This window comes from Colletotrichum paranaense, assembly GCF_030867605.1.
Source record: "Colletotrichum paranaense strain IMI 384185 chromosome Unknown Scaffold_1.1, whole genome shotgun sequence".
NCBI classification, from domain to species: Eukaryota; Fungi; Ascomycota; class Sordariomycetes; order Glomerellales; family Glomerellaceae; genus Colletotrichum; species Colletotrichum paranaense.
In genome coordinates, this window is record NW_026848959.1 from 5185903 (window position 1) to 5202595 (window position 16693).

Genomic DNA, 16693 nt, shown 5'->3' on the forward strand with positions numbered 1-16693 from the left:
ATAATGGCCAAGTCAGTTCCACTCAGGATAGGGTAATATACTGGAAGATCACGAGCCCCACAGCACAATGACTCTACTATACGAGTTTCGATGTTTGCAGGAAGCAAGCTCAACCTACAGGATCCGTTGCCGAACATCGCAATGTGAGCGACGAGAATCTAGGGCCGCTCGTCTGGACTACGGGCAAAGTTTGTCTGGACGTAAGCTCGAAGCAGCTGCCATCTAACGCTGGGGTTCCGTCTCTGAGGTTTAAGTTGTGGCAATAGCTTCATACTCAGCTGGACAAGGATGCCCGCAAGCAGAACCACCACGCACTGCAATTTAGAGATTTTGGCCGACTACCCAAATAAGTCTATATCTCGCCACAAACAGGCAGCGAACGGCATGCGATCTCCGAAAACTCAGCAACTCATACCTAGCAAGACTACATGTACTTCCTTATTGATAAGCTAGATTTCGGTTCTGCGTCTAGCAAAGACCTTTCATTTTGTCCTTTTTCTCCGCTACCTCCGCTTGCCATAGTTGAAGCACAGCTACGCTTAGGGTCCTGCTGGACGCAATGAGCCGTAGTCTATCTTCTCGTCATCGCGAAGCGGTCGCTAGAGCTCGCCCTAGTGAAGCCCTGTATGAAAACGATACGAGGTCGAATGGAGTGAATATTAGCAATCGTCCCGGGTTCCCGGGATACCTCTGTCAGTGGTACTGATGATGCTACCTGTTTCCAGCTCAGCCGTCAAGGGTTGAGCTGTTTCTGGATAGAATCCGGGTCTCGTTGAGGTTAGAAACGGAAACCACAGACTTTCACTCAGCTCGGGTGAGAAAGTCGACGAAGGTTTGTTCGCTCCTGGATGTGTTGTGACAAGAATGTCGCGTCTTTCAATATCTTGAAGTTGAATAAAAGTGCATTATAAGAACCTTTGATTTCTCAAGCCCTGGTGCACAACTCAACTAATAATCATCTCATCCATTTTTCTTTCAAAGTTTCTCAAAAGATCTACCTCTGTACCCAGCCATCGTTGCATGCATCGAGCGCCTCATACCAGGTGTCGATCAACATGAAACGAATTTCTACCCTTGCTACTGCCATGAGCTTCATGGCTCTTCTCCCATGGCCGGGCTTAGCAAGTGCGGATTGTCCAACCACTGGACCTGGTGCGAGTCCTACGACTATTCAGCCCATGGAGATTGTTCACTGCATTCCGCTCCATCTCAGCACTTCAGTTTTGCTGAATACTACATTCACTGTTATGGGCACTCCAGTCAAAGTCACCAACGCTCCTACCTTGGTGACTTCCGACTTCTTGGCTACGACCACGGTCACCTACCTCTCTCCTGTGTAAGTGACAGGCTTTGGATCAATTGAGATGTTTCTGACAAATCATTCGAACGTTTTAGCAATACCCAATCGCCCTACGCAGGTCCTTGCGTCACGGTTAGGGCAGCACTGCCTCCCGGATCAAAGCCTTCTACTATTATCATTCCCCCACAAAGTGGACAGGCTACAGGAACCAAGTACATCTGCTCGCCGCTTGAGTCGAATATGCCGTGGTTGCCGGGCCTAGGCAACCCAACCGCCGGCGGCAAGTCTCCATTCATAGGAAGCCTGACGACGGTCACCGCTCCCTACGCGGGCTCGATTATGACGACGTTGACGATTCCCCCTACTGGAAGTGACCAGACAGGCACTGAGCTCATCCTCAAGCCCACGCCCAATAACGGAGATGCCCCTTTCAACGGTCCTTGCACGACGATAACAGTTCCTGGATCCGGCACAGCATTGACAACTTTGACTGTGCCTCCATCGGGATCTGACCGCACTGGCACTCAAATTGTTTGTCTCCCCTCCGCTACTGGAGGTCTGGTAACTAGCACGTCAACAGGGACTCAACCCGGCCAGACTGGGCTGATTACCCTTACCCCTGGAAAGCCTGGCGATCCGACTACCATCGTCACGATTGTTCCACCTGGTGGGCGGGTAACTTCTACGTCAACAGGAACTCAACCTGGCCAGACCGGGTTGATTACCCTTACCCCTGGCAAGCCCGGCGATCCGACTACCATCGTCACGATTGTTCCACCTGGTGGGCGGGTAACTTCTACGTCAACAGGAACTCAACCTGGCCAGACCGGGTTGATTACCCTTACCCCTGGCAAGCCTGGAGATCCAACTACAATTGTCACAATTGTACCTCCTCCATCGGGAGGATTGGTTACTTCTACATCTACTGGCACTCAACCTGGACAGACGGGACTACTGACCCTTCCCCCTGGAAAGCCCGGCGATCCAACCACGATTGTTACTATCGTACCTCCTCCGTCAGGCGGATTAGTAACATCTACGTCGACCGGAACCCAGCCAGGTCAAACTGGATTGCTGACTCTGACGCCTGGCAAGCCTGGAGATCCAACTACAATCGTTACTATCGTACCTCCTCCCACGGGAGGATTAGTAACATCTACGTCGACGGGCACTCGCCCAGGTCAGACCGGATTACTGACTCTGACGCCCGGCAAGCCTGGAGATCCTACAACGGTCGTTACCATTGTGCCGCCACCTAGCGGCGGGCTAGTTACCATTACTTCAACAGGAACCCAGCCTGGACAAACTGGTCTTCTCACCCAGACGCCTGGCCGCCCTGGCGACCCAACGACAGTCATCACAATTGTTCCCCCTCCTACCGGTGGACTTGTCACGATTACTTCAACAGGAACCCAACCTGGGCAAACTGGTCTTCTCACCCAGACGCCTGGCCGCCCTGGCGACCCAACGACAGTCATCACAATTGTTCCCCCTCCTACCGGTGGACTTGTCACGATTACTTCAACAGGAACCCAACCTGGGCAAACTGGTCTTCTCACCCAGACGCCTGGCCGCCCTGGCGACCCAACGACAGTCATCACAATTGTTCCCCCTCCTACCGGTGGACTTGTCACGATTACTTCAACAGGAACCCAACCTGGGCAAACTGGTCTTCTCACCCAGACGCCTGGCCGCCCTGGCGACCCAACGACAGTCATCACAATTGTTCCCCCTCCTACCGGTGGACTTGTCACGATTACTTCAACAGGAACCCAGCCTGGACAAACTGGTCTTCTTACTCAGACGCCTGGCCGCCCTGGCGATCCGACCACGATTGTGACCATTGTGCCCCCTCCTACCGGTGGGTTAGTCACCTCAACCTCAACAGGAACTCAACCCGGCCAGACTGGTCTTTTAACACTAACGCCCGGTCGTCCCGGCGATCCTACGACAGTCGTTACTATCGTGCCACCTTCCTCAGGCGGAGTAACGACTGTCACATCTACTGGCACTCAGACTGGCCTGACGACTCTAACACCTGGTCGACCCGGCGATCCAACTACTGTTGTTACTTTCATTCCAAGTCCCACTGGCGGCATCGTCACGGTCACCTCTACAGGGTCGACTACTGGCCTCGTTACTCAGACACCCGGGCGACCCGGTGATCCAACTACGGTCGTGACCATTGTGACGCCTCCTGCCGGTGGGCTGACCACTGTCACATCCACTGGCTCAACGACTGGGCTGACTACCCTGACTCCTGGAAGGCCTGGAGATCCTACCACTATCTTGACCTTCGTTACGCCCCCAGCTGGTGGCATTGTCACAGTCACTTCTACAGGCTCAACCACTGGCCTTGTTACCCAGACTCCCGGACGACCTGGAGATCCGACGACGGTCGTGACTATTGTTCCCTCTCCTCTCGGCAGTATCGTCACGGTTACTTCTACAAGATCTGCCACCGGCCTCACTACTCAGACCCCTGGGCGCCCTGGCGATCCCACCACTGTCGTAACCTTTGTTACGCCTCCTGCTGGGGGACTGACTACAATTACCTCGACGGGATCGCAGACTGGTCTCACGACCCTGACACCTGGAAGACCTGGAGATCCTACTACTGTAGTGACTATTGCGACTGGCCCTCCTCCTGTGACAGTCACCTCGACAGCCTCGACCACTGGTTTGACTACCCTCACACCCGGAAGGCCTGGAGACCCTACTACAGTCGTTACTTTCGTTACTGGTCCCCCTTACGTCACGATCACTTCAACAGGCTCATCGACTGGCCTGACCACTTTGACTCCTGGAAGACCTGGAGATCCTACTACTGTAGTGACTATTGCGACTGGCCCTCCTCCTGTGACAGTCACCTCGACAGCCTCGACCACTGGTTTGACTACCCTCACACCCGGAAGGCCTGGAGACCCTACTACAGTCGTTACTTTCGTTACTGGTCCCCCTTACGTCACGGTCACGTCGACAGGCTCTTCGACTGGTTTGACTACGCTTACACCTGGAAGCCCTGGAGATCCTACCACTGTTGTCACAATCGCAACTAGCCCGCCTCCCGTTACATTGACCTCTACTGGCACAACTACAGGCCTGACCACGGTTCCAGGAGGTCCCGGAGGCCCAGCTACAGTGATTACGATTGTTCCTCGGAAGGGATTCCTGGTTACGCTCACATCTACCGCGACCACAACTGGACTTACAACGGTTATCCCAACCGATCCATTCGACGGCACTACCAGCGTAATCACGTTCGTCACACCGCCAGCCCCGGTGACTCTTACATCTACGGGTAGTACAACGGGACTCACCACGATTCCCCCTGGTCCCAGCGGTGGTCCCTCGACGGTTGTGACCTTTGTGACCTCTCCGGCGAGTCCTCTTTCTCCCGTGACCGTTACATCGACGGGGTCGACCACAGGCTTGACAACACTACCTCCTGGGCCAAGCGGTGGCCCGTCCACTGTGGTCACATTCGTTCCGCGTGTTACTGGCTTTTTGATAACTCTCACATCTACGGCCAGCCAGACGGGACTCACCACTATCATCCCGACGGATCCAGCCGGCACTACGAGTATTATCACATACGTCACGCCCTCTGCACCTCTTACGCCCGTCACTGTGACTTCAACTGGAACCGGTACTGGCCTGACCACCCTTCCTCCCGGCCCCAGTGGCGGTCCGTCTACCGTAGTCACATTTGTCCCATCTCCCACCGGTGGCTTGACAACGGTCACATCGACGGGCTCGCAGACAGGCCTTACCACCATAATTCCAACAGACCCGGCCGGTACTACGAGCGTCATAACATTCGTCACGCCCAGCGCTCCCCTTACGCCAGTCACAGTTACGTCAACGGCATCCACCACTGGCTTGACCACTCTTCCTCCTGGTCCCAGCGGCGGCCCTTCAACTGTCGTGACTTTTGTCACTTCCTCTACTCCTCTTACGCCGGTTACTGTCACGTCAACGGCGTCAACCACCGGTCTGACAACCATCCCACCTGGCCCCAGCGGTGGCCCTTCAACTGTCGTCACTTTTGTCCAGACTCCCACTGGCTTCATCACAACGGTCGTATCAACAGGCACCCAGACCGGTGTGACAACTTTGCCTCAAACCAACCCGACCGGCACGACTACTGTCATCTCTTTTGTGCCTCCGGTCACTGGCGGACTTATCACTCTTACGTCAACTGGCACGCAGACAGGCGTCACTACTCTGCCTCAAACGGATCCTGCCGGAACAACGACTGTGATTACCTTCGTGCCCCCGATCACTGGCGGACTTATCACTCTTACGTCAACTGGCACGCAGACAGGCGTCACTACTCTGCCTCAAACGGATCCTGCCGGAACAACGACCGTGATTACCTTCGTGCCCCCGATCACTGGCTTCCTTACAACAGTTGTTTCGACCGGCACGCAAACTGGACTGACTACAATTACGCCAACTGGATTGGGCGGCACAACAAGTGTCATCACCTTTGTGACTCCCAGTCGTACCAGTAGTAGCAGCTCGACTTCGACCACGCCCACTCCTGGACCGACTTATAGCTGCGATGCTGGAGGCTACTTGATTCAGGGCACAACTTTATATCGCTTGAATCTTACCACTGGTGTTCAAACCACAATAAGCACAAGCGTCGGGCCCGGTGACGCAGTCAACGCAATTGGCTATAACACTCTTGACAACTATATGTATGGTGTTACAACGATCAATGGTAGATATCGCATCCTCCGTATCGCAAGCAACGGTCAGGCTGTTGCCATTGGACAGGACCTTCCTCAGTTCTATAACGTTGGAGATGTAGATACCGATGGCCGCTTCTGGGTCAGCTCACGCGGTAGAGACTGGGCTGAGATTGACTTGAACCCGGCGTCGTCTACCTATGGTCAACTGCTCAACAACGGAACAGCGACTCTCGCGCAAGAGATAGCAGACTGGGTGTATCTTCCGACCGGAGGTGACTATTTGTATAGTGTCACAGGAGTCAATGGCGATGGGCGAAATCAGTTGGTCCGATGGAGCCGAACTACCCATACGTGGACGATTGTGAGGGTGTTGCCTGATCTTACAACCGACAATTCCCAATTATTCTTCGGAGCGTTATACCCCTCTAGCGACTCAACCTTTTACGGTTCGGACAACAATAGCGGCAAAATCTACAATTTCCGAATCAATAACCAGAACCCTGTATTAGTGACTCCTGGGCCGGCCTCTGACAGCAACGACGGTGCTCGTTGCGTTTTAGCACCCAATCCTCAGAATCCTGTTACTTCAACTTCAACTAGCAGTTCCACGACTTCTCCGCCCGTAAGCGGTTTCCTCACAACTGTCATCTCTACAGGAACCCAGATGGGCGTCACCACCCTGCCCCAGACCGACCCGGCTGGCACCACCACCGTGGTTTCGTTTGTGCCGCCCGTCACGGGCGCCATCACCACCGTCGTCTCTACGGGAACTCAGACGGGCATCACCACGCTTCCTCAGACCAACCCAGCTGGCACGACCACGGTCGTCTCTTTCGTGCCCCCAGTTACGGGCGCCGTGACAACTGTGGTCTCTACGGGAACCCAGACGGGCGTCAGCACGCTTCCTCAGACCGACCCAGCTGGTACAACCACTGTCGTCACTTTCGTTACTCTAACAAGCACGAGCACATCCACAACGGCTTCCCCGACTGTCAGCCAAGCACCATTCACGTGCGAAGATCCCTATGGATACCTGGTTCAACAGGCTACACTTTACACTGTTGATCTCGCAGCTGGTACCCTTCGACAGATTGGAAACGTGGGAGCTGGCGGGAATGTCCAAGGTCTCGGCTATAATCGACGAGACAATTTCCTCTATGCCTGCGAAGCCCTTGCGGATTCAACATGCCGAGTTTTGAAAATTGGTTCCGACGGATCTTGGAAGTATATGAACACTATTGTACCAAACAATCCGGTCATCAACGCTGGCGACTTCGATTCCGCCGGTCGCCTGTGGCTTTATGCTGGAGGTGGGACGGCGCAGCGCTATGCAGTCGTAGATTTGGTGCCTGGTTCTTCGACTTATGACACAATCATTGCTTCTGGTCCAATCAGCGCAACACTCGAAGCCAAGGATTGGTCATACGTACTTGGCGGAGGAAACTACTTTTACTCGATGAGAAAAGCTAACGACGCTGCAACAACGTACGAACTGAGCAGATTCAATCTGGCGACTTTGTCCTGGGAGGATTTGCAGGCGTACCCCAATCAGAATGCAACCCCAATTGGCGCAACTTACTCTGGTAATAACGGAACACTTTACTTCGGAGAAAATTCTACTGGCAACATTCGTTACGTTGACGTCAATGCCCGTGGTAGCCTCTCTACACTTAGCACCGGACCGACGAACTCCCAAAATGACGGTGCTCGCTGTATCGATAGTTCAAACATTGTTTAGATAGGCTGAGTCACTTTCTATATCATCAAACTTAGCGATGTAGATATCTAATCTCCTGAGATCAAATTTGAGATATCTTGTTTAACTGGGCTGTATGGGAGCTTATTAGTAGTTTATAATGAGAGAATAATTATAGTTTCTTTTGTAATAATTTATTTTTATCGTCGCGAAGCTTAATAAAAAAGTCCGAATTACTGAGAATACTATTAACTTTTGCTAAACTTGTATTAAGAGGAAGTAAAAGAGATATACTTATAGGAACTATTATTCCCCTAGTAGAGTAGTCCGCTAGGGCCGCACAGGTGTTGGCGAAGGTAATATCAGGATACTAAACTTCCTATCGGCACATTGTCTGCATCCCAGAGTGCTATGTGCGACTTTGGCTGCGAACATCTAGCGAGGTGGTGATGTTGTGGTTCTCTTCTCTTGAGCTCTTACAAATGAACTAACTGACATTTCCCCGTGGGTTATTGGACATAGAAGCGAGTAAGACACAGGTTGTCCACTCCAGAACCCCAGCGATTCTCTCCAAGCCCCAGTTTGGGAACTCCATAGGGAGTTCTGGGGGGGAGGGGGTCGGACCCTCTGTGAGGGGCTCAGAGGAGCAAGATTCTTAGTGGCGAGTCAGGCGGTTGCATTTCACTGCGTCCAGTCCAGTTTTCTCGTATGATGGAGGGAAATCAGTCATTGTCAACCCGGCGTTGAACCAGCGATGTTGTACAACGGCGGTGAAGCTGGCGTACAATTTGACATCGGGAATCGAGGTATTGAATCGGCTCGATCATCATTGTCGAGTTTGCAGGACGTGCCAAATCTGAAAACATGAAATCTCTGGATCGGTCTCAACCAAAGCGCCATGTGAGGCTATGAGTTGTAGTATTACGCTCTTGATAGCAGTTGAGACACACGTACACTCTGAACTCCCCGAGCCATAAAATACCATTCGTTTTCTGTTCTTGCATCTTTCAATAAGTAAGTAGAAAGGCATAACCATTCCCGTTCGTGTAGTTGCTGTACTTATTTTTGTACCCATTTCCCAGATAAGGTAGACCACTTTCATGAAACTCCGTCTCATCCGTTCCCTGAATCAGCCCTCAGAACCCTTTTCATTCTCCGTTAAAGCAATAAGGTCAAGACGTTAGTAGTAGCATGTGGTGACCTCATTTTTTGAACTCCAAATCGCCCGTAGTAAACCGCTCGAACTTGACCCTGTTGGGATCGACACCCTGGTTAATGAGGAATTGTGACATCTCGACCATGAAAATCTCAGGACCGCATATATAGTACTCTGCACCACCATGACTGAGGTAGAGCTCTTCGGGCGCTATCCGTGCAAGGTCCATGCGGAGGCCAAAGTCGCTAGAGGAGGAGAGGGAGTCGTCATCTTCGACATCGGCGATCTGGGAGCGAAAGAACTTGGTGATGAAGTTGGCGCGGCTGTAAGCGATCTTGCGGATATGCTCCTCAAAGGGAGCTGCCCGGGCCGAGCAGTGAATCCACGAGATAGGGCGGATAGCCTGGCGTTCGATGATGGTGTTGCAGATGGACATGAGAGGCGTGACGCCGACGCCGGCGGAGATGAGAACGACGGGAAGAGTGCCGGCGGCGTGGGTGTCAAAGAAGAAGTCGCCAGTAGGATGCGTCAGCTCGACAATGTCGCCTGGTCTCTTCTCATCGATGAGATGATTGGAAAAGACACCAGGGTTGAGGTTAAAGGTGGCGGCTCCCTTGCCGACCTTGACGCCCTGGTCACGCTTGACGGTAATGCGGTAGTAATCCGGTCGTGGTGAGTCACTGAGCGAGTATTGTCGTGACTGATAGTGGCCGAGCTCGGGGATTGTGACGCGGATCGAGGTGTATTGACCTGGGTAGAAGTCAGGTAGCCGTTTGCCGTCGACAGGCACCATGTAGAAGGAGAAGATGTCGTCCGTTTCGGCAACCTTTCTTTCGATGCGGAACTTGCGCCATCCCTTCCACTTGTCATCATCGAACTCGCGATACATTTGGGCCTCGCGGCCGATGAGCATCTTTGCGAGGATCCAGTAGGCCTTTGTCCAGGCTTCGCGGATCTCTGGGGTCATGGCAGGACCCAGAACCTGTCCAAAGGCTTGGATGAGGTACTTTCCCACGATGTCATAGTGTTCCGGTAGAATTCCAAGGGAGCAGTGCTTGTTGCACATGCGCTCCAGCTTGGGGATGAGCTCGCTGATGTGGTTGAGGTTTGCGGCGAAGGAAAGGATGACGCCGGTCAAGGCACGGGGCTGGCGGCCGTTGGCCTGGTTGACCTTGTTGAAGTGGTCATGAAGCTCAGGATGAGCCCGCAGCATGTTGGCATAAAATATGGTCGTGATGGTCTCGCCATGCTCACGCAGAGCCGGGATCGTACCCCTGACGAGCTGTGATTGCTTGTATGTCAAAGCCATGGTTGTGATGGTTCTGCACAGAGAATTTGCTGTTTAGCTTCGGATTGAGAGTACTGTTCTGTAGTCCTTGACTGATGGCAGACAGTAACTTGGTAGCCAAAAATGGGAAACCTCACGGTTCTCAAGTAGATACTTCTCGTACCCAGATACAGGGTCAAGGATGGATATCTAGGGGCAGACCGGAACGGGGATAAATGTTAAAGGGGGTATCAACAGAAATGCACAAACGCTACGGAGAAGTGGGTAAACGTCTGCGTGATAGAAGGAGAGCCGGATCCAAAGGTTTGGGAACACAAATGCAGACGTCTCTCTCGCCGCCGGGTTCGGGCCTCGGAGGAATGATATAGAAGCTTTCAACTCCAGCCCAAGATGCCTTCGTGTACCCCGTAGAACCACTCCGATAGACACAAAGCTCAATCCTGTCTCACCCCTCCCCCTCGTCGTGCTCCATCATCGCGTGCGCTCGAGTCTTCGCGGTCTGCATGCTTCGAATCAGGCACCGCCCGTCTCGACGGATAGACATCGTATGATTTGTATGCCGTAGTGTAAAAAGAAAGCTGGTTCCTCATTTGAACACGGCTCTCATGGGCCATAGATGCATGGATTCAAGGGTGGGGGGCCCATAGAGGAAGACACTGGGCGCCGCTAATGGTTAATCCAAGGAACAGCGCCAATGGTAGCTAGTCGTTCGCGATGAACCGAGGAGCGGTTCAAAGTCAGCCCTGTCCATCGCCGGGTGGTACAAGACCGGGAAATCAGGGATACCAGGATCTCACAGGCACTAGGGAGACACCGGTAGGGGTATCAACTGGACCCTGAGGGTGACTTGAAGCCTCTCCAGTGGGACACCGCCCGTGAGCTGCCGAGCAAACCGAAGTAACGAGGAGCTCCGGGGGTCTTCTAGAAGTACGCTAAGAGGCGGGTTTGTGGTAGATATTCCGCACAACTTTTGCTGCATGCAGTCCGAGCTGCCTCGAGGGAAACAAACTGAAGGTCTCAAGCAGTACTCCGTAGCTTTGCAGAGTGGTGATTGAGGATCTCGTGGAGACAGGTACGCTGGCTTATTACCCAGTCTGTCAGATGTAACCGGGTGCACGGAATAGCCCGAATCCTTCTCTTCACAGAGGCTGGAGCAAGGCAGACGGGAAACCTGAGCATGCGGACAGAACCCCCCAGGCTGCGATGGAGGCGGCGGTTGGAGGTGACTCTGAGTTTGCAGTCCTCTAGCTCGTCCCTTGTTCCTAACAGACGTCAGCGACACGCGATGTACAGTGGAGTAGAGAACACGCCACAGCAAGGAATTGCCGAGTTGCAATTGCAAACTCGTATGATGAGATTTGCGGTTTCCGGAATGCCTAATTGAGGGTCCACGGGGCTTCGCCCAATGGTCTCAATATTGATCCTTGGAAGTACTTTGATGCCATGCAAGGCTTTGCTTCTTTGCTTGGGGTGACAGCGAGGAGTGAGAGAAAGACAGAGGGAGAAAACGGGGGAAACAGAGGCGACAAGGGGTTGAGCGGCACATAACCACAAACACTGTGACGCTTCTCCAGTTTACCCAGGAGCACTTTTTCACTTCCCGATTCCCCTTGAGGGGGGAACAATGTCCGTGTGTCATGGACGGCTTTTTGTTCGGCTTTCTGCCCACTATGTTGGAGCGCCGGGGGGGGGGGGGTTGTATTTAATACCGTTCGTCGTCTGTTGGGTCTCACAAGTTACGCTCAAATCTCAACGCGAATTCCCATTACGACGTCGGAAAGAAAACTGAGTTTTGCCAACTGATACAATATCTATTGGTGGAGTTGCAATCATACACCCTTTCTTCGTCAAGTTTCAACTTGAGCCGGAAAGGATTGAGTGGAGTTGTCTTATTTTGCTATTCGCACTGGCCAGTTTGGCTACGGTGAGACACAGCACTACTGCGTGCTCGAACGGGGTGGTTCCTTTCGCTTGTGACTGGAATCTGCAGCGCATATGTACGGATGTGCTCGATGAAAAAGTCTGCTGAATGGAACATCTGCCAGGGCTTCTGATCCGTCTTCCATCCCGGCCGGAGGATCCGCACATGTCGCGATTGTAGAAGCTTACTCACTGCATGTCGTCACGCCACGATCTTCCAGCCTCATCTTGTTTGTCTTCTCTTTTAGAGTAAATGGTGTTGAGACGGAAGCGCCATCGCGTGTCGACACTGTCCGTAGTCGGGATTCCCCGGGCTTTGGCGGCACGAAGCTCATCAACAACCCCGAACCACCCCGCATACAACCCTTGACAGTGGCCTGCTTCTCGAGCCTCGAAGCGGAAACCGTTAGCGGATCAGAGTCTTTCCATACGCAATTGTCAGATTGTCAATGTGACCTCCACCTACAGGTATCCGTAGTATGTACTTCGTAGAGCCCACCCACTGGGCCCGTCAGTGATGTGATGAAGATCTCTTAAGATCTCGATGGACCAACAGAAGACTATACAGTAAAGTAGGGGGCCAAAAGGCCCTCGCGAATTTCCAAGGTGCCCGCCTCTTGTCATTTGTGACAGGTGTCAAATTACAATGCAAACATTGCAATATGAATCTCTCCACGCGGCGGCCGCAAACATGCCGCTTGAAGCTGTTAAACACCGAGGAGATGATCGCACTGGTGGTCGGCGGATGACCGAAGCGCAATTTCAAATGCAGGCGCCAATTCTCACATAGAATTTTGAGCCTACCCGCCCAGCGTACCTAGGTGACCAGCGGATTGATAGATCCCACTTCCCCTCCGTCCGGGTTGATAAATAGACCGAGGCGTAACGAAATGGAATGTGATATGTCATTTCGCCAAGGGATTTGTCCCCCAAGTTCCATAGGGAGGAGGAGAAAATGTTTGCTGCTCTTATTGATTTTCTTCGACGCCACCAAAGGAAACCAGACCCTCAACTTGCGGCGCTCTTCGATATTGTGGCGGCCGTTTCATTTGCTTCTGCGCGTCCCAAAAGTGAGACCTGATGCAATGCAGGTGTGACCATGGCTTTTGGTTCGATTTTGGGTCCTCACGAAGACAATTGCATGAAATCTCCGGGGGGTCCAGTTCCAACCTGCGAGATGCATCACACGAGCCAGGTGCTCGACACCACATGCTGACAAGCAAACATCGTTCCAGGCCCTGTCTAAGCAAAAAAAAACATGCCTGTTCTGTTGCTGCTCTCGCACATTTTCAGTCTGGGAAGAAGAAATGTTTCGCCCGTTTGCCAATTTGTAATTGACAAGCAAACATCAAGCTCGTCCGGTCTAGAGCTGCTTGGACTTCCGCAACCTTCAACACCACACGCGCTTTCCACGAGCCACATGGCACCCACGAGTACGACATGATGCAACTTGAGAGAAGAAAGGAGATGCCAGCACGGCTTCTTCCCCGGCCAAGTCACCAACGGGCTGCACCCGACCAAATTGGGCTTACCTGAACCTAGCTAACGACGGGCGGGTAAAACTTTGACTTTTTCAAAGCCGACGGCGTCGAAAATCTCTTTGAATCCGCTACGCCCTTGCCCATGACAGTTAGCTCCCAGAAGTAATAACTAACGAAAGATGTTTGCTTGCCAGGTGCGCCGGCCTCCCGCTCATCGCGCATCAATGCGAAATTTCAGCCGGTGGCCCGTTGCGCATCTGCCCGGAAGCTCCAGTCGCTACATGGCCTCCACAATTTCGGGGACCAAGCACACTTGGCAAGTGGTTTGGGGCTTGTCATCACCGTTGTTACCCTATCTCTGAGACCCGTATGCGTCTGACACAGTGCTTTCGACGTCGCATTCAATACGGATGAGGGCCTGCGTATGGCGGGGCGGGCATTGTAGCGAACACGGCATCTAGTCTTTTGCAGGTCAAGATGTGACTGACAGTCCAAACGCTTTGGCGATGATAGATTACTGATCATGGCGACTGACTTAGACTTGGAAATTACATACACGCCGATCCAAGGCATAGTCAGGACACGAAAGTAACGAATCCGTATCCAACTACACCAATGGCGATTCGCGATCTCGTTGGTCGGCTATCGCTCAAAGCAACTTGCGAAACCATCTCCTAGTATTTCCTCATCCTTAAGCGAGGCAAGATGTCGAGCAACATACTGTATACGCAGGCTTGCGGAGACCGTATATGCATCGTATCGCAAATGATGCTTAGGGTCCAGATTTACTGCCACTTCGACCCAACATCTCGTACGAGGCATGATAATCCAGCGCATCTACTAAAGGGTCGGGCCGTTGACCTCGAATGAGCTACCACTTCCGATAGACTGAGATGACTTTTCTGTGAACACGAGTTGTCGAGGATGGAGTCTCCGCTGCGGCGTAGAACAAACCCCGAGGCTACTGTGCGGATGTGGGTATCGGCCATTCTTCACAAACATTGCCAATGGGCGTCATATGTGAAACTGAATTCTTCAGAACTCATCTTGCATACGATGACGCTACCACTTGCCATGGAGTCGGCGAAGTGATTGCGGCTCTTAAGATGTAGCTTATGTACTGTATGCATGACTGCATGACTGCATTCAAATGGGTAGTAAGCTTGTACTCCGTAGTGGATCTTGATATACTGCTAGTCAAGATATCCAGTCAACGCGAGGAACTGGTCAAAACGCGTGTCTGTGTATCGCTAATAATAGTGTACCTGGAATGAGGTGACATGAAGCCTCCGCCATCTGGCTGATTTTCACAAGACAGCCGTAAGTATTTCATATCAGGCATGACGTTTGAAGCTACATGGGATCTGTCGGTCCCATCAATCCCTCTGGTACCATCCATAACGTCAATGTCTCACTTGCACGACAGATATGACATACCTAGTTCGGTTACGAAGCGGGCGCGGAGGCTCCAAAGCCCCGCCAATTTGACAAGTTCAGTAGCTCAGCTTAGGTGATATCTAGATTGAGAACCCAAGTCAATCACACATTTCCTTATAGTTTGATGCACACCATACTCCTCGGACAAGGAGTCCGATCTATCAAAGAGCCGCATCGTCAGATGAGCTAGGTACTGCAACCAGAGCCCACGTGTTATTGAGTGGCTTGCACGCCCGGCGTGAGATGTGGAGCCAAGACTACTTATGAATACGATTGCATGCATAATCTTCTGCGGCAGCTATGAGAATTGTCTATGGGTAAGGTATGAAAGCCTCTTTGTGATGCCGGTAATTTAAGCCGTCCATGCGAGTGAGTTGTTTGCATCACCCGTGATGAATGGAATTTGACGGTCGGTTCATATGTAAGTAAGTCCTCGTCTCCAGAACGACCACGAGGATGTATGTGAGCAGAATGAGATCAAGCTTCTGCGAAACGTCGGCTAAAACAGAAATGCCAAGGTGCTCGAGAACGTCATCTAATTAATCCATCTTGCTGAAGCAAGACAATTGGATATTCGGAGGCAAGCCATTATGACTGAGGTGGGAAAAGTAACATTGGACAGATCGAGCGTGGGGGCGTCTTTCGGCATACCTAAATCTCAACAAGATTTCAACTAGACTTCAATCAGGTATTGCATCCATCAGGTTAATGATTGTGTGGTGAGCTCAGCGCTCGTCATGCTGTTCTTGGCTTTTCTATTAATTGACTGGATGCTTGGACCGACGATGCTATGCTTGAAGTTAATGAGACTTGATTAGCACCGGAATGCACATCGACCGATCTGGAAGGAATTCTCCCCACTTCCAATATCCAAGAATACGGGAAGTCAACCAGCCACGCGACAGTCGTGGGGTTGTTTGATGCATTTGGCTGGCGGCATCGGCAGTCGACGAGGTCCCTGCAGTATTGTTGACGTCCTCTGTTCCAAATCAGACCCCGATGAGTGACCGAGTGCCTGTTTGGGCAATGGAGACATGCAGCTCGTAGTTGGATTAACCAGATCCGATCTGGAGGAACGTTTGGGCACATTCCATGACTCCATGGCGTCATCGATTCGTAGATAGCAGCAACGTTGCCATGGACGCATGGTTCATGCACAAGACAGACTCACTATTGAGGAAACTCGCCGGTCAAAGACTGAAGCGTAAACTCACGTCATTGAGGTACAAGTGAGCTCAGGAAATAAAAATTGACCGCGAAGCACTAAAGCACTACAGAGTAAAGCCGCCTGATGTGGCCTGTTTCTTCTTCATCGAGGCTAGGTATCCGCATCTGGATGAGAAATTATGTGTAAGGTAGTACAGCATATGAGCTAGACCAAAAGCCACAGATGCGTGAGGGCCTCTGGGTGAGAAGATGGAAATTCTGCCCCGCGCAATAAGCATGACTCGAGAATGGTTGGGTCTGGCCGACATGGATGCCGCAGTTCGTAGTTGAGGACTTGAGAGCTGTTTGAAGTTGTTTATCGTCACGACTTGCGACTTTTAGAGGGGACAAGTCGGAATCGTTTGGTGGTGGTTCGAGGAGCGGAGACGAGCCAATTTCTCAAAGTTAGCATTGGCCTACGCGCTAAAGACTACCTGGTCTCGGATCCCTCATCAGCGATCATAGGCAGCAGAGGGATTGACACTGAATGATTTGAAAGCAATTCGACC

General features: G+C 52.1%; 3 protein-coding genes across 3 annotated transcripts; 1 reads left to right on the plus strand and 2 right to left on the minus strand.

Annotated features, from left to right (window-relative positions):
• Positions 1 to 1055: 1055 nt before the first annotated feature.
• CPAR01_01804 (uncharacterized protein) lies at positions 1056 to 7738 on the plus strand (the record flags this gene model as incomplete). Its single annotated transcript, XM_060486092.1, has 2 exons — positions 1056 to 1336; positions 1396 to 7738. The coding sequence occupies 2 exons, from the start codon at positions 1056 to 1058 to the stop codon at positions 7736 to 7738; spliced, it is 6624 nt and encodes a 2207-aa protein (XP_060356949.1).
• Positions 7739 to 8898: 1160 nt separating this feature from the next.
• Positions 8899 to 10161, minus strand: CPAR01_01805 (globin; the record flags this gene model as incomplete). Its single annotated transcript, XM_060486093.1, has 1 exon — positions 8899 to 10161. The coding sequence occupies one exon, from the start codon at positions 10159 to 10161 to the stop codon at positions 8899 to 8901; it is 1263 nt and encodes a 420-aa protein (XP_060356950.1).
• Positions 10162 to 10942: 781 nt separating this feature from the next.
• Positions 10943 to 11419, minus strand: CPAR01_01806 (uncharacterized protein; the record flags this gene model as incomplete). The annotated part of the gene is made up of 1 exon (XM_060486094.1): positions 10943 to 11419. A coding segment is annotated over one exon (477 nt), but the record flags the coding sequence as incomplete, so codon positions are not given.
• Positions 11420 to 16693: the final 5274 nt, after the last annotated feature.